The sequence below is a fragment of the Rissa tridactyla genome, chromosome 2 (assembly GCF_028500815.1).
Source record: "Rissa tridactyla isolate bRisTri1 chromosome 2, bRisTri1.patW.cur.20221130, whole genome shotgun sequence".
Lineage (NCBI taxonomy): Eukaryota > Metazoa > Chordata > Aves > Charadriiformes > Laridae > Rissa > Rissa tridactyla.
The window spans coordinates 106,940,286-106,959,254 of NC_071467.1; the positions used below are offsets into that span (position 1 = coordinate 106,940,286).

At 41.1% G+C, this 18,969-nt stretch overlaps 1 protein-coding gene across 4 annotated transcripts in view; it reads right to left on the reverse strand.

Moving 5' to 3' along the window:
• ADCY1 (adenylate cyclase 1) overlaps window positions 1–18,969 on the reverse strand; it is a 164,843-nt gene that overhangs the window by 105,126 nt on the left and 40,748 nt on the right. For all 4 annotated transcript variants that reach the window (XR_008464949.1, XR_008464950.1, XM_054192166.1 and 1 more), the window contains exon 2: window positions 14,163–14,312. Coding sequence is in view for 2 of the 4 variants with exons in the window: in XM_054192166.1 (XP_054048141.1) it covers window positions 14,163–14,312 (150 nt within the window). In the remaining 2 variants the exon portion in view is untranslated. The remainder of the gene's footprint in view (window positions 1–14,162; window positions 14,313–18,969) is intronic.

An 18,969-nucleotide genomic window follows, 5' to 3' on the forward strand; every position in this document is an offset into this window, starting at 1 on the left:
GCCAACCTCGCCGCATCCTGGAACTGCCCCACTGCGCCTCACATGCAAATCACCACCTCCTGGAACCGCCCTCCTACGCCCGTATGCAAATGAGGGGAGCTGAAAGTATAAAAGGTAGCCAAACAGAGCAAAAGCGAGGCTCTTTCCTGCTACCCATGATGCCCTGGGTGAAAGGGACCAACGAGACACCGTTGGATCCACGTGTGGTGACAATCTGCTTGCATTTTCTCTTCCTCTCCTCCTACTTCAGCCACTTAAATTGTTGTTAAATAAATCGTTTTGGTGAGTTTTCAACATCCGTCCTCGTCAGTGCCTTACTTCCAACTAAGTGATTAAAACCTAACTTTAAACTAATGTTTACAGCCTGTTCGCGACATCAGGACAGACTGCCTGCCCATGGTCCACTGCTTTTCACATTTTCATAGGGACTTTAAAAAGAAAGAAAAAAAGAAGCATGTAACAAAAAAAAGCTTGGCACCTTTGTTTTCTGGCTGATAAAATATGAATATTTTTGTTTGTTATACTAACACTCCAACAATGGTGACAAATAGAAAAAGGACCTCACAAAATAAAGAAGCATTTTGATCATCTACTCTACAAGATTTTTTACAAAACAAAACATGAAATCTAACCCACCGATTTTTTGTGTACCACAGAGCTTCTTTTGTTATTGCTATACTTAAATGGAAAGTGACTCCATATTTAAAAAACATTTTTATAAAATATTGATAAGACTGCTTCAAAGTCAACTCATCTATATAATTTTGAGATTCAGCTTCTACTTAGTCAGCTGGGACTCCAAAGTACATCCTAAATATTACGACCTGCTACCTAATTATACCTTGATAAGTTCACTCTTGCATAATTTTAAAAGCTATTTCTTAGTGGGTTTATGGTGTCTCTCATCCCTATGTTACACAGCACAGCCACTTTCATTTGCTATAAGGAAAACAAAAAAAAGAGAGAAAAGAGCCTCGTGCAATGCATGGAAGAACAACTACTACCATTCATTTATACTTCTTGTAAGCTGGAAAACCAAGACAGGATTTCATTAGTGAATTATTTTAAATTAAACTATGCTATGTCCTTTCTTCCAACTAAGTACAAGAAAAAGCACTGTTAAAGATGGCGAGTTTTTAAAAGCCACAAGGTGGCAATGTTTCAGAATATTACTGAGAATTCCTGAAAAATTATATTTATCAGTAAATCATTATTACAATCATAATTATAAAAGACTATCCATAAAGCCGTCATCTCAGGAGAGTGGAGTAGAGAAGCAGAATCACCGCCCTTAACCTGCTGTCCACACTTCTTTTGATGCAGCCCAGGATGCAGTTGGCTTTCTGGGCTGTTGAGCACACGTTGCCAGGTCATGTTGAGCTTCTCATCCACCAACACCCCAAAGTCCTTCTCAGGGCTGCTCTCAATACATTCGCCACCTAGCCTGTATTTGTGCGTGGGATTGCCCCAACCCACATGCAGGACCCTGCACTTGGCCTTGTTGAATGTCATGAGGTTTACATGGGCCCACCTCTCAAGTCTATTCAGGTCCCTCTCGATGGCGTCCCTTCCCTCCAGCACGTTGACTGCACCACACAGCTTGGTGTTGTTGGCAAATCTGCTGAGGGTACACTCAATCCCACTGTCCATGTCACCAACAAAGATGTTAGACAGCATCAGTCCCAGTACTGACCCCTGACGAATGCCACTCATCACTAGTTGTCACTTGGACATTGAGCTGTTGACCACAACTCTTTGAGTGCAACCATCCAGCCAATTCCTTATCCACCACATGGACCATCCATCAAATCCATGTCTCTCCAATTTTGAGACAAGGATGTTGTGTGGGACAGCGTCAAATTCTTTGTACAAATCCAGGTAGATGGTGTCAGTTGCTCTGCCCTTATCCACCAGTGTTGTAACCCCATTCTAGAAGGCCACCAAATTTGTCAGGCACGATTTGCCCTTAATGAAGCCATGTCACTGCTCACCTTCTTATTTTCCATGTGCCTTAGCAGAGTTTCCAGGAGGATCTGCTCCAGGATCTTTCCGGGCACAGAGGTGAGACTGATTGGCCTGTAGTTCCCCAGGTCTTCCTTTTTTCCCTTTTTGAAAATGGGGGTATGTTTCCCCTTTTCCAGTCAGTAGGAACTTCACTGGACTGCCATGACTTCTCAAATATGATGGATAGTGGCTTAGCAGCTTCATCTGCCAGTTCCCTCAGGACCCCTAGATGAATCTTATCAGGTCCCACAGACTTGTGCACCTTCAGGTTCCTCAGATGGTCTCGTACTTGATCTTCTCCTATAATGGGTGGTTCTTCATTCTCCCAGTCCCTGCCTTTGCCTTCTGCAACTCACGTGGTGTGGCTAGAGCACTTTTCAGTGAAGACCGAGGCAAAAAAGTCTTTGAGTAGCCCAGCCTTGCCCATATCCTGAGTGACCAGGTCTCCCATTTCCTTCCAGAGAGGGCTCACATTTTTCCTAGTCTTCCTGAGACCCCAGCTGGAGTATTTCATCTAACTCTGGGGCCCCCAACATAAGGAAGACATGGACCTATTGGAGTGAGTCCAGAGGACGGCCATAAAGATAATCAGAGGGCTGGAGCACCTCTCCTATGAAGACACACTGAGACGGGGTTGTTCAGCCTGGAGAGGAGAAGGCTCATGGGAGACCGTACAGTACCTAGACGTTCATGGGAGAAGTACCTATAGGTACAGGAAAGATGGGGAGGGACTCTTTATCAGGGAGTGGAGCAATGGGACAAAGGGTAATGGTTTTAAAACTGAAAGTGGGGACATTTAGATTAGATATTAGGAAGAAAAGATACCTTTACTGTGAGGATGGTGAGACACTGGACCAGGTTGTCCAGAGAAGTTGTGAATGCCCCATCCCTGGAAGTGTTCAAGGCCAGGTTGGATGGAGCTCTGAGTAAGCTGGTCTAGTGGAGGGTGTCCCTGGTCATGACAGGGGGTTGGAACTAGATGATCTTTAAGGTCCCTTCCAACTCTAACCACCCTATGAGTCTGTGATTCTATGATCAAGATACTATGTATGAACTGCAAGATGGATTCAGGGTGAATAGACCTGAACCAGACCAATCTGACATCTTTCTAGGGTTAACATTAGGCAGAATATATCACCAGCATAGTGTTTAATGAGGCATTGATAGGTTCCACATGGAATATTATTAGTTACAATGGAGAAGGTAAGACTTTGTGAAAGAATTAAGGGATGGTGAAGTCTTGACTAAAACAGAGGGAGCAATGGGCAGCATGGAGAGCAGAAGCATCGGGCTGGAGAGTGGGCATAAAGAGACTATAAAACTACTCGAAGGTACAGAGTTCACAGGGCAGCATACAAGAAATGATGAGAATGAGAAAAACTCAGCAGTGTGTTGCACCTTTTAGGTACCATCAACAAAAACACATGAGCTAAAACAAGTTGGAAATCTCTGCACGTAAAAGAGCCCCAGATACCCACTGACCACTGAATAACTATGGAGTATTTTTGTGACGCTACCCTAAAAAGGCAAGTGTGATTCCAGAATGGAACGGAAGGTTGCTAGGAGGATAACCTGAGACAGCTCCACAAATCTCATTTGAACAGGACCAAGAGCAGAAAAAGCAGAAAAAGAGGATAAACAGGGAAACCAGAAGTATAAAAAGCATAGCCTGTTTTCCTGGTTGCCCTCATATCTATTAAATCAGAATGCTATAGAAATATATCAGTAAGGATTAATCTTCAGAAAGGCAAGCTAACGGCACTGACACCAGATATAAACTGGCAATGAATAGACGACTGCAGCATCAGCCTACCATTCATCTTTTTACTTTCACCCAATATCCTTAGTATTCACTCTGCCTGAAATCTAACTGACAAAATTCAATGCATTCACAAAACCGTTACAGAAAACCTGACAGGAAAAGGATTATATTAATTTCAGTTAATGGAAGTCTTCCTACTGGAAACAAACCTGAGTGAGATGAAGCTAAATCCATGCAACCAAACAGTGCCTTTATATTTAAGGCATCTTTATTTGCCTCACTATAGTGCAGACAAGTAGCCATACAGACATAATCAGACCATTCTCTAGAGCAAATAACTTCAAACTCTCCTTATGCTTGACTGGGAAGAAGGAATAGCACTTCTGCAGTACGTTGCTACAGGCAGGTATTTCTCTTCTCCAGCAGTGATTACCTCTTCAAAGCAACCGCTTCAAACTAGGTATGGAACACCGCATTGTGTCTCTCTTCTGCTTGGTGAAGGCAGAAACAGATGGAGGAAAACAAGACAAGGCAGGGAAAAAACCAAAGCAGTGGCAACAAGGCAGGGACAAAACCAAAGTGGTGGCAAACCTCTTTGCCTTTCTGCAGTGAACACAGGGAAGGAAAAGAGAGGTCTGAAAGCTTCCCTGGGTGCAGCCACCAGTGACAGAATGATCAGCAATTACGGAATCATATCCTTAAAACACACATTTCAAATATACTCCAACTCATTGTTCTTCTTTTGAGGAAGTGGAGTTAGGAGGTAAAGCATATATTCTCAACACAAATTTCTTATTTTAGTCTTGGTCATCGTTCTGTTTAAAAGATATATGGGTCAGCAAGGACATTCTACCAACCTTGTAAACATTTAGAGAAGGTCAGTGGGTATGGGAAAATAGTAATATGATATACTTGAAAATATATGCTAGGAAACCCCCAAAAAAGTCAAATGGGAGTTTTCAGTTTTTCTTATTTATTAAATGTTAGTTTAATAACTGTCCTTGTTTCTATCTGTAAAGCTCCAGTAGGATTTTAATAAGTGGGTTCTTGATGGAATATCAATGAAGATGAAACTTTTTTTGTCGCAGAGCAGACACTGAACATACTGTTCTAAATCTTCCTATGTGGAAAGAAAAAATTTTGCACTTTCTCTTACAGACTCGGGAAGGTCAGGTTTCATCTTTCAGTGAAATTTTCCCCTCATAGTAGCTCTGGCAGTATGCCTATGAGTGGAGTATATATGTTAAAAACAAGAAGGCACACTTCAAGCACAACTTCCAAAAATTTAATTTCTTTATAAAAAGGCTTTTCTGCCTCAGATGAAGAGGGGAATTAAAAATGATCAGAAAAATTACCAATCATCTGCCAAAGTTGTGATCAGAGGGAACACAGACGTATTCACACAATTCCTAGGCAGGCCTGCGGCCGAGACACGTGTGAGCTCAGGTTTGCTAGGAGCTGAAGCACCACACAGAGTGATGGTGCTTCACCATGAACAGGTGTTCCACCGTGAACAGGACTGGGACAACAGTTCTGTCATTGTATCTCTTCTACAGATGATAGGAAGATGGCATCACAAGCCACATGAGTTTCACTGATGCTAACCCCTTCCAGGGTAAATGGAAGAGCAGACAGAGCTTCACTGGCTTACCCACGCTGTACTAAGTTTCCTCTACAGTTACAGGTTCACCTCTGTCTGGTCCACAGCCGTGTATGGTTTGTTCCACTAATTTAACACTGAATACTTGGGCTAGGAAGTGAAAGTCACGGAGTTCAACCTTCAAGGTAGACACATTCCCCTCTTCTGCTCTCACTAATCCTCCAGTTCCCAGCTAGTGGGATTCTTCTCAAAGAACATACTACATGTTACAGCTCAAGATGGTACTGGGCTTGTGGCACACTCTGCTTTTCCTTTGCCCATAAGATAAGACGTCCTCCCTCACCACGCTCCTTCTCCAAAACACAGATATCTCCACCAGCTCCACAAAGGTAGGTGGCAAACCTGCTGCGGTCTGCTCTGGCACCTTACTGAGAAATGGGGCCAGCATAGGGGTGTGGGGAGAGAAAGGCTGCAGAGATTTCCAGTCCTCTTTCCTCACTGCTGGAGCAGACATGTTCTGCAGCTGAGGGTCCAGAAAGGGGGAAGAATCAGAGGAACGTAAGGACATGCTGCTGCACAACAGCTGTACTGGTGCTTCACAACATTGCTGTTGTCTGACACAGCACACATTTAGAGCGGCAGTACCGCCTGTGGCTACATGTTCCACCACTGGCAAAAATCTGCAATAAGAACAAGCAAGAACTCTTCAGCAAAGATAAACTTTTGATCACTAGTGATAAAAACCGAGCTCCGTAGCGGGTGTAAGCAGACTAAGGATTTAAAAAAACCCAGGAACCACAAGTCAAAAGCAATAATTTTAGAAGCTAAGTAAGACCTATTAAGTGGTAAGCAGTTAGCATTTCCTTTTTCAAAAACCACAGATGCCTTTTCTATAGCAATATGAAAGCAAATCACAGCGTAAACCGGTAAAATGGCATAGATGCCAAGATCTCCGGAGACTAGAAATGAAAACTCTACAATTTTCCTAATCTAGATTAGAAAAATCTAAAAGCCTTTGTTCTTTGCTACTTGTTCGCGCTTTGTCTTTGCACAGCAGGGAAGTGAGCCTAACCCATCAGCAGGAAGTCTCATTGCCTTCCCAAGAGGAAAAGCAAGGACCAACCACGAACATGCTGAGAAAGCAGAGAGTGTACTCCCTCACTTAAAATAACATATGTGAGTCAGATTTAGTTCATTATTACCATGTCAAACTGGGAAATTCCTAATCAAATGTGCCTGAAGGGAAGCTAAACTCCAAAGGAAATCGGTTTATATTGAAGAAGTAATGCAGAACAGAAACCTTGGAAAGAATTTAAATTACGTGACAGATGGATGTTCACTCTAGTATGGCAAACCTGAAAAAAAAATTTACTGTAGAATGTATATTTTTTGCCAGTTAATGGGATGCGGTCTAGCTCTTTTCCTTCACAGAAGGTCGACCAAAATGAACAGGCAAATGTCTATGAGAGTATGTGTGTGCAAACAGCATATACTGTCGCACACGGGAATGAAACCAAAGTGCCCGGCTCAGTATCCTGTTCACAGAGATAATCTGTCTTAAGCATTAACATAGCAACGCAGGAACCATTTGGCAAACTGCACATGTGGCTAGGCCAGCCGCTGTAATGTGAACCACCTGCGTGGCAGAGCTGCTGATCTACGGTGGAACTGCCTTGTGTTTGAAGAGTAGCACAGGAAAAGGTGTGTCAAAGTTGTGTTAAAGCACCAGCTAGCTTTTTTTTACAGTTAAGACGTTTCTAGAAGTGAAGACAATTCTGCGGATAGCAATTAAAATACACGTAAGAGAACTTTGCTAATGACATTTTAAAGCTCCCCATGAATTCCTACTGCCGAGAAAAGAACATCAGGAATCAATCCTGAGATTGCATTACTTTATACTGTTGCATCCTACTGAAATACATAAAAATATTGCACGAGTGTCCAGACAGCACTGCTGTCATGGATATTGCTCTAAATTTAGACATCAGCCATAAGAAAGTACTTTTGAAGTATTTGTCTTACTATTTAACTTAAGGATCTGATGCACTGTAGCCAGTGTTCTTACCTATGATAATTTGCTTTAGCAACGGTTATCCACTATGTTATCTGCTGAAAACTGCTTGGCCATGTATTTTTAATCATGTAATGACAGGTTTGCGTGCTCTTATTTGTCCCTCCTCCTCCATTATCTCTAATGGAAAATACAGGGAGCAAGTAGCAAAAATAAACCGAAAAATTCACAGAGTCAAAAAACACCAGCAAATTTGACAGTTGTTGGAAGCAGAACACATTTGAAATTTCCCAATATTTATTTCAAAACTCCTACCAGACAAAGTATCAACAGGTTTTAGAATGACACAACTATTTTTTAACTTATCTGTTAATGTTTGTCTAATCTCCTCAATGCAAGCCAGCATCCATTACAACATGAAGAGCTTAACATAGGTGGCATGGCCATACGTCATACGTACATCTATGAGAAAAAACAAACGGCAACAAACAGCAGTCCAAGACAAGCCGCTGTTAGATTGAGTATGAGCGACTACATAGACTTATACTAAAAAGCAAAGGTCATATCCCCTGTTTTATTCTTTAGAAATCTGTGCAGTTGCCATGTCCACACCTTGTGTCAAAAAATTAAATGGCTGATAACCGATTTAATTAACACGCTTACTAACATCAGGAAGCTTTCAGGAGGTGAAATAAAGTTAAATCAAATTGTCGTAGTACTGGTCTTGCCTGTTGTTATAAGCGTGGCTTTTTAAAGGCTTTTATAGATTTTTATATAATATCATATGTTACATTTTGTAAATTAAAGGCATGTGGGTAGAGTAACACAATTACAATGCAATTAAAATGTATGTACTTTTTATGATTTACAACTGTATGGTTTTTCTTGTGCGTTACTTAGTTTCTACACTTTGACATTTTGAGTCCAGTTGCAAGGCACCTCTCTCTCTTATCGTACAGCTGTGTAGCCCTCAGCTTAGACGCCCCCCTGTAACCACTCCCAGGGAAAAAACCTCATCTCATCTTCAGCAAGGTGTTCAGCATAGAAGGGATGAACTACCCTTGTATGTGTCTAGTGCTGCTAAGGATTACTGCCTATAGGTCAAAAGGTTAGATTACAAATTTCACTCTTACTTGGCCACGGTTAAGTAAGAAGAATCCCAATGGTGTGCAAAACATTGCAGCTTCTGGCACTAACCACACTCAGATGAGATGTTTATTCTGCATAAAAAAAAAGAGGTGCAGTAGAGCTGTAAAATTAAAACACATTCATTTATTTGCTGCACCCTGCCTTGCAAGGGGTAACGAGCAGTTCCTGATGGCTTCAGGTCGAAGCTGAAGCCCTCCACCTGAAGGTTTGCATTTTGAGTAGCCCTCAGATTTATTATTTGCTGTATTTAGGATAGAGACGTGCACGACTATTGCAGGACTGGGGATGAACAGATGCTAGTCAGTGGAAAGCTTCTGGGCAATTATTGCTGTGTGGGAGAGAGAAATGTGCTTCTTCGCAACATCTTTTTCTTGAGAAAGGTGGAAGACAGACCAGGGGTGCCACGCAGCGGGATGAAGGTAGCCAACGGTTTATCTCAGCTCTGTGAAAGTATCTAAGCAGCCAAAGGTGGCAAACGGAGCAGAGAGCAGGACAAGTTCCCATCTTTTCTCCTGCTGTTATTTGGCTCAGAGGCATTGCTGGCCAGCCGGCATGAGTGGGAGTGATGCCCAGCAGTTCAAACGGAGCGCCTGAAATTAAAACGCTCCTTAGTTTCTCTTTTCCCTGATCCTAGAAAAGAACAAATAGATTTTTGAAGGTGGACTTTCCTGTGTAAGGTTGTGGCTCGATGACACAATAAATTCAATTTTAAGCCTCCTTGTAGCACAGAACACAGCGCTAATGTAGTACAGGCTCACCCTGTCAGCTAAAATTAGTTAGCCCACCTACATTTTTCAAAGCTTGCACTGTCTAGCTTCTGCAGAGGATCAGATATCATCTCTCGCCCTGCAATTTGTGTAAAATCACGATCACCTCCCTGTTGCACACTAGATAATTCGACAAGAACATGTTTTTGTGCCCACACATGATCCAGATGAAATTTTTGCTGCAGGGCTATTTGCTGATGCACAGAGCCAGTATGAATGATTATGGAAACAGGGCCTGTGTTTTAATGATAAATTTCATATTTTCTTCTGCACTGCAATGAAAAAAGATGCACCCAGCAACCTGGTATCCATTTCCAAAATGAAAGCCCAGCATGGTTTGCTTTATTCAAACATAATGTTGTATTTTGGTTTTTTTTTCCTTTTTTCATAAATGCTTGAAACTAAACATAATGGACAAAACCACCGGAGAGTTGCTACGGGTGTCACCATTTTACACAAAGGTACAGGAAGCACTACACGTATCCAAAATGTGTAGTATTTACATTAAATTGTTTTGAAGGGGAATCTGAACCCAGCAGGGAATTTGAACCAAAAATCTGAACTGCCCTAAGTAGCAGTTCAAAGTATTGTGCATGGAGACTCATGGTATCTTTTGCTGACACTGTTTCATCCTCCGTGAATAGTTAGCAATCCAATCTCTGACTCAGTGATGTCTCAGTTACTATAGTCAATGTTAAAGAGATTGCCCTAAAATGCAGCAGACGCTTGGAATGCATAGACGTATACATGCAGACATTTGTGTGCACAATTCCGCATTGCATAAAGAGAATCAAGCTAGCTTCAAATGAGCCGGTGAACGTGTATGGAAGCACTGCCGAGCAACGCAGAGGTGCTAGTCTTTCTTCCAGAACCAGCCTTCCTGCAGTAGCATGGTTTTGTACTAGCAAAGGGAACCACCCTACGTCTCAGCCAAACTAATTGGACTGTCTGGAGTGCCACGCTTCTGGCTCTGAAGCTAGCCACAGAGCTGGGGGTGTCTCAGCCTCGTGCTTCCTAACTCCCTGTAGTTCTTAGTGCTTCCTTCAGGTTCTTATGTTAAAGCCTGTAATAAACTTAAATTTCATGCATTGTAGTGGAATACACAGCTATTTCATGAAAGATGGATGCCACCACTAAATACATTTCTCCAGTGGTTTGACAAACTAAACGTGAGTTCACTAATGGCTTTTAAGATAGCCAATCCCCCACTCTTGGAGACTTTTCTATGCTCCAGTTGTTTTCCCGCCATCCTGTTCTAATTGTGAGCAAGTACAAAAGTAACATTTAGGAAGGAAGGAAAGATCTAAACAAGTTGCTTGAAATATGCCAACATAGTTGCATGTACTTACACAATTAAAAACCAGTGAAGATATCTAAGCTGGTTTTGTGGGCTTTGGAAGTTTGCATGAAGATAAACATTTTTGCAGTCTTCCTTATATGAAAACAACGGGCACTTTTCACATCAGCCTGTGCTGCAGCAAGTGCATTTCTCTGATGGAAATTATATGCTTTGTCTCCAAATCCAATGCATGAATATGCATAAAAATATTCTTATTGTCAGGGGGAGGAAGGAAAAACATGAGTAAGATTCATTGCAAAGTTGGCAAGATTGGGACGGGAAATAGTTTCCACACATCAGGAGACCAAACAGACAATTATTCGGCTTGGAAAGAGAGATGAGCAGGGTTATGAGCGAAGTCTACAGTGTTACGAGTGGCGTGGAAAAGGTTACTGTAGAATGATTACTCATAATTTATCACAAAACAAGAGCTGGAGAGCACCCAATTAAGTCATCAGACAACAAATCTATGACAAATAAAAGGAAGTTCTGTTTCACATGGTGCATAATTAGAATGAAATTCACCCCCACAAAACTGGGGAGGACAAAGCTAGACACATGCTGAAAGAGAGAGTAGAAAAATGGAAAATGGGAGGCTACAGGCCATTAAACACAGTGGTCCAGTTGCACTTCAAATTGAGATGGCCTCAGAATTACAATGCTACCACTTCCTTGGAGCATGGCACCAATTCAGTAGTTGCCATGCTGGGAATGAATACATGGTGAGCCACAACTTCCTTACTGGTTTCCCCTTTAAATTAGATGTAAAGCAGCCTCAATCAGCAGCAGATTACTTCTTTCTCTACTCTGAACGCATCCCCCATTCCCCGTCCCTGCTTGCTCCTTTCTCGCTCGCTTGGGAAGGGGTGAAGCACTGCCTGGAGGCTGCTCTCAGGATCAGTAGGGACATCTACCACTGGGAGTCCTCCAGGGAGCAGGGTGACAATGTCTTGCTTGCTGTATGGGCAAAGGATAATCTGGAATTAATGAAGTGGACACAGAGAGATCGTGCAGTGGGAGTAAAGGGGAAGTGCTCAGATCCTCTGGTTGAACAGCACGAGAACAAGCACAGTTACAGGGAACAGGACCCACCTCACAACATTTATTCTTAACTGGTTGCTCTGCAGAGGATGGTCTTGCTGCTGACATTTACAGACAATGAGAGAAGCAGCTTATCCCAAGTGAATGATTATGATTATTCGCTCATGCTCTAAAACTTATTTGTTTCTTGGCCTTTGCATCTGGTGTTACTCTAGAATTGTAGTCTAACATTCAGCAACATAACAAATGGATGATGCCACCATTGAGGCCAGGTATTTGTTGTGACCAGAGAGAACAGATAACAGGGTAAACATTAAACTGTATTTTGGAATAAATAGAGTCTCTCTGCTCCCATTCTCCCCAGTAACACTTTCAAAGCCTACTTGCAAACTCCTGCAGGAGTTGCAAACTCCTCCTCTCATACACAGGAGATCTTTGCTCTTGCTCATAAAAATGGATTTATCAAAATTATCACATTGCACTATTACTACAAATGCATCCCATATGAGGAGAATCACTATAAGTAGGACACAGAGGAAGAAATCTCACTTACAGTTTCCCATGTGGTATCTGTCTCACACCGTCAAGACTGTGTATGTTCAGAAGGCTGTGTACGTTCAAAAGCCAAGAGCATGTTCTTTCCTTTCCCATTAGAGACTTGCACAGAAATACCAGGGAAAGGTTTTAGCATTTTGGATTACAATTCTCAATGCAAAAGGGATACAGTATTTAGGTCAGAGCATTTGAATGAGAAAAGAAAGATGATGAAAAAAACCAGTCCTTTTTAACATGTAATGTTCGTACTTCAGAGAACAAAAATACAGGAACGATCACAAAAAATTGAACTAGGTCAGCAATGTCTCTTTTCCTCTCAAACATGTTTGAGTGTTGCCAGCTGGAAACTTGGGCTACGTTATGCCACAGCAACTGCAGAATAATTTTGTAGCCTGTAATTATATCTTACTTCTTGCCCTGGTTTTAGAGGTATTCTCGAGTAGTGTGACAGCAGCCACACAAAGTATTTTGGTGGTACTTTTGACAGCTAATTAGTATATTTCACCCCGTACTGATTTTCACGCTGTGATGCATAAAGTTAATTTCACAACTGTGGGAGAAAAGTATATTCTCTTCATTGATCTGTACACTGCATTGGAAAAAACATTTGCAGGATTCTCTAGGTATACTATCAACAATAACGGTACTTACGTGTAATGGTTTTGGTTTCTTGTGTTTCTATATGCATGGATAAAATATAAAATAAGACAGATTGCCAATGAGCTCACTACAGAAAACCAAAAATCAGTATTATTTTCATGTTGGATCCCAAAAGCAGGTTTTCAAAGGCACAAATGGCAGGGTTGCCTAAATCCCATGGAAATTCACTTATGGCACATTTATGACTTTGAAAATCTGCATCTTTGGATTACAAAAGACCAGAATCAAATCTAAAGACTTTGATACTAATACCGTTTTTCACACAGCCAGCAAAGTATGCAGTTGTTCAAAGAAGACAACTACTTATTGCAGAGTACGTTCAGGTCATAAAAACACATTCACTCAATTCATAACAGAAAGTGCTTAAGGACCTGTGTTATTTCACACACAGGAATAGACTTGGTAGAGAAACTGCAAATGAAGAGAAGTAAAAGTGTGCAAGGTACACAAGATTTGAGAACCCTGACATCTTGTATAGCAAGGTTTGAATATGACTGAAGTCCTTTATTGGCATAAATTATCATCATTCCACAGAAGTCAACAGAGTTATATCTATGTATTCCAGCATGGCCCTCTGTTATCCCCTAGACAGAAAGAAAAATCTCGTCCAAACCTTACAGATGAATAGATTTAACATTCAGGTTCAACATTCAGACCTGTGAGTAACAACAGCAAGCTCCACCATATAGTGGTTTTTCTCATTGTTTCCAAATATGCTTGGAAGATTGATTGAAAAACTTGTGTGAAATATACCATCAAACTACTAAGGTGGCTTTTGAGAAACGGAATAGATTTTAATCACAGTTATTTATGTATATCAGTGCAGCCCCTTCTCCCCAAAATGTAGAATTTTGTTTATAGGTGTCATGAATGCAAACAAGTTACAGCGCACACAGCCAGAAGTATTTACAGCAAATCTAACACCCACCCAAAAACACCCATGCAGGAAAAAACCCAGGATCTTAAGAGTGCAATAGCATATCATCTTTGTCTCAGGCCTAAATACATCCCCTCTGGTGCTGGAGCTGACCGTAGCCGTGGGGTCAGGTCAGCCTGCACCTTCTGCGCGCACCGCAGATGAAGAGCGAAGCGTGCACGCACTGGCAAGGAAGAGCTGAAGCAGGTAGGGGGAGGCAGCACCCTTCCTTCTCAACAGAAACACCCCCACCCGCCTCATGCACTCAGCAGCAATGCCCTGACCTGTGGTTCACATACCTACAGTCATCTCAGAAGAAACAGAGAAAAAGAAAAAGAAATCAGGCTTAGAAACTGACCTGTTTTTCATTTTCATCCTCCAGCCTCAGCCTGTCCTCAATGCAGTTCCTGGCCTGAAGGAACGCCTTCCTCTGAGCCCTTTCTGTCAAAATCCTCACAAAGACCCCATACAAATTTACACTGACAAAAAGGATTGCATTGGCCACAAGCTGTAAGGAAGAAAGAAAAATAAGTGAGTACTTTAAAATACAGATTTTTATTTTACATTTCAGTTCAGCAAAATTAAAAACAAAGCACAAAATCCCGCAACGAAACAGCACTGTCTTTAAAAATTCCGCCTCGCTAGCCATGTCACAGATACCCCTTCCCACAACCCAACTGCAGTGAAACAAATATAGCAGCTACCACAAGTCCAGGCAAGGAATAATGCACAATACAGAACTTCTCATCTGCTGAAGTTAATTTCTCTTACAATGATCTGTAGCTTATCACTTTCATTCAGCATCAGTTCTTTCATCAGCCCATTGGCAGATCTGTCCATTTAATAAGGAGAGCATCTTCAACACTTGTTCGATTGTGAGATGCCTGAAAGACAAATTATTTTCCTCTGCCTTTGTAAAGTAGGGATATTATTGTCCCTTTTTTTATTGTTGAGAAGCAAAATCTGTTTGCTTCTCAAAGTTGAGACAAAATCTGTGACTAAATTAAAACGTGTGCCTGGGTACCCTAAGTTTTCATATTGTGCAGTTTGCGCTTGGAAAATCTACTCATCTTCCCATATCTACACTACTAGTGACTATACCATATTTTTATGAAATCATCCAAAATATTCTTGATGCTATCCTGCAGCAGACCTCTCAGAAGGTGCTGAGTTCGCTTCTATGAACAGTGCTTTGATGAAGGACACATAAATGACCCAATTGCCCTTCTGGGTTTTTTTAACGATTTTACAATATGTGATAAAGTTAGTTAACTGATCTAAATAATTCAACAGTGGCTTGCACGCAACCTCCCTATCTAAGACAATCCTGTCCAAGTTTCTCACCGCATCTCTGATGTCTGAAACTTGTCTTCAGATGGCAAATTCTGCAATGGAATGCCGTTTTTGTTTAGAAAGGAGGCAATAAGGCCTGTTTACCTAGTATCTTAGCAGTCTCATTCTCCATATTTACTCTACTTACTACCAGCCTCACATTAAGGATTCCCAGGACTCATAAATTCCAAAATTTCAGAAATCAGCTGGCACATAAATTGGCCAAGATTGGGTATAATAAGAGGAAAGAAAGACATTACAACAAGTAACACAATTTCATTAAATTCCTATGCACCTGAAAGAGTTTACATAGACAACATAACTGACATTTTCTCTTAATAGAAGGTATACATTTCAAGCCAGTACACCTCTACTGTTGCATGATCTGCTAGTGTAAGTTGAACAGGAGAGCACTGCCCTTGTTTACACTGCATAGTGAGTCCATATGTGCCAACAACACAGTCAAATTTTTTAAAAAATAAAACCACTGGCATTGTTGTAGAGAACGCTTACTGAGAAACAGGACTAGGGCTGAAGGCTTGAATTCAGCCAATACGGTAAGTAAAGATCCAAAATGACATCCAGAAACTCCCTGCTGATTTTGGAGAGCCTTTGGGAAATGTTTCACCCTACAAAAGTAAGAAGGAAGTTTCTGATGTGTGTAACTGATGGCAGTATACATCTCCATCTTCTGTGATCTCAGTATAGTGGGAAGAACGGAAAGATTCACTCTGGGTGCGTTCTCCAGACCTTCACAGATTCACAAGTCCTCTTTTACCTTCATACCTGATCATTGCTAGTTAACAGGACATCAACAACACCTTCCTTGCAAATATTCTCACCAGTGTAAAATCAAAAAGATACTCTGTGCCTGGCATTAGTGTTTTCTTTCTCCTCAGATATACAAAAAGAAACAGTCGTCTTACAAGAGCTAACACCAGTGAGGAATGATGTTATGGCTTCCTCCTGAGAACTGCAAAATGCAGGTTGAGGTGTCATCAGTCAGAAGAATTTCAAACTAAGAATGTGATGTACCAGTTACTTGCATGTCACTTCTCAGAGATGGTAATACAGATAGTAAAACTTTGAAGATAAAAAGCAGCACGCAAGCGTATCATTTCATGATACAGGCTGAGCATAAACAGCGTGCAATTCCTATCTTGCTTTATTTCGCTTCATCATACAGAACTGCTTGAGGTATATCAATTTTCAGCACAAGCTAAAGCCTACTAAAATGAAATTACTGTAAAAATTCCAGTAGAGTCCTATTTTTAGAGACATGAGTGCAGCCATGCTCACCTTCTCCCTGCATTTTATCATGCTGAAGTGTAATGACAACAGTGTATTTTAAAGCTAATTCTCTAGAAGTGCAATGGAATAAAAATAGAAAGGATTTGTACAGGCCGTATTCAAAGGCAGTACAGAGAGCCCACAGAATAAACAGTCAAGACAGTTACAAACAGTGCGACCGCTTGACCCTGTCAAAAACAGCTGTTATTAACACAGGGTTAAAAACTATCTTTATGTGCTGGTATCTGAGTGGCCCAAGACATAAATAATTACTTCTAAAGAAGATTAAAAAAAAAAAAAGAGTCCGCTCAGTTTCTGGTCTTCAAATAGAGGCAGCAAAAGACCATATATCATAACAATCTGCCAGCTGTTCTGGGACTATCGTTGTGATTTCACTCAAGCAACGGTGATCACCTGGACTGGGGGTAACCCGTAGGTGGGTTCCTGCAATCACGCAGCCACTTTCAGGCTCAGCAGGGTAAGTCATTTTCTGACATGCTTTGAACAGTTTAAGATAAAGCAGAGGCTTAGCTGTCAGCTCTGGCCTGCAGGGAATTGGGAAAAGTGATAAAGCAAGTAAAAGATTCATGGATTTCAAAATGCGAGAAAATAAAGTAGGGCAGATTGTCTCCTGAGGTAAGAGTTTGTTCCCTCCACAGCCCATTTTCTGCTTAATTACTATTTCTTCCCCAATTGCAAACTGCATACTTCTCTCTCTCTAGGTTTCTCAAATGCATGCCATTTCCTGGTCCCTTTCACTTTAATATGTAAATATGTACCTCTCTATATATACACATGCATACATATATAATTTGCACACATTATGTGCCGTAACTGCAGGAAAGATTGAGAGGCGTGCTGTTAAAAGTAAGCATCTTTGAAGAAGTACTGAGGCATCCAGAACTGCTTAAATATCAAGGCATTTAATTTTTAATTATTCCTACATTATTCACTATAGTACTGCTTAGTAGCAAATAGAGTGCTCTTCAGGTTTCACTATCACCTTGTATTTACTAAACTACCAAAGAGACAATTTACTTAACGCAATGCAAAGTGACTCAAAGACATTTTTATGCTTCAACTTCTTTCAAACAATGTTACTCTCTCATTCCGTAATGAGATTACAGGTCAGCCAGAATAAAAAAAAAAAAAAAAAAAAAAAGGCAACAGGGTAGTGAAAGCCTTTTTTGGATTTTTTTTTTTTTTTTTAATTATTGTTGTCACTGAATCTTGTATTGCGCATTCTGCACATCTGCTACACTTCAGTACCAACATCCTGAGCTATAAGCTTGTCTAGGCCTTAGTAGGGTACGCTTTCTATAACTGGATGAACTCTGGTGTGGGTCCTTGTGCTGGCTCTAGAGGGTATTACCAAACGCAGACTTCTAACACACAGCGCTAGTTCTTGTAGGCTGCCTAGTCAGTGAAGAGAGGCTGGCAGCTCCAGTGGGTATTTCAACCAAATTTCTGGCTTTTTCCTCCACTGACTTTCTTGGGTCTCAAGCTAATTTTGGTAGGGAACTCAAAATTGTGCAATACAGCAATGCCCAGCAAGGAGGGAGCAAACAATTCTGGAGGTAAGACGTACACACAGGGCTTGAATAGTTTAATTAAAGATTTTTTTTTTTTTTTTTTTTTATTCCCCCCCCCTAGAACGATCTCCTACTTCTTTAGTGTCCCTTGGGATTAGTTAAGAGACTCTTTGAAGAGTCTCTCAAAACTTTTCTCTGGATTCTAGATACATTTTATTCTCCACTTCTTTTTCCTTCAAAGTGAGCATCCTCATGTGTGCAGTCATGCATACATTTGCTCTCTCTCAAACAGACGCTGAAATATTAAAAATTCTTCTATGTGTTATTTGCCTTTTAAGCAGACTAATTCTGCTGTCAGGTAAACAGTTGCATGGGAGATGGTTCAAACCCGAGGCTGGTTTTCATTGTGGAGTAGCTTTCTGTTTGTCTCACAAAATTGCCTCATAGGAAAATGTGGCTAATTCACAAAGGTGTGAATGACTTCTGGATCACTCAAATACTTTTTTGCAAAGAGCCCTTTTTGTGGATCGATACCAAAATACCCAACTGAAGGAGACTAAATGAGAAATATAAATTACCAGAGAAGAAAAATTCAGGAGGCTCCTTCAGAACTTCGTTGTGCTTTGTACAAGCTGGGCTTGTGGTGTTAATGGGATTGAGGAGGGATTACAGTAGTTACCACTCCCAGGATCATAATTTAGTAGCTAATATCAATACTTGATTTATTCTCAGCAATATGAGTTCTCACGATTTCCCAGGAAGTAGAGAGGAGTGGAATACATAGGAAATGTGCCCAGCATTTCCAGGGGAAGGTGGAAATCTGCAGAAAAGACAAGACCAGTGTGGTTCATGTATGTTTTAACCCTCATATACCTGATAAGATGAGAGGTATGTAGGGCCCGAATTCCACTTCCAGTTTCCTCTGTTAATTGAATTTTACTGCAAGCAATTTCTGTGCCACTATTGTTGTTTCTGTTATGCAGACAATGTAACATTTACTTATTCTGTCAA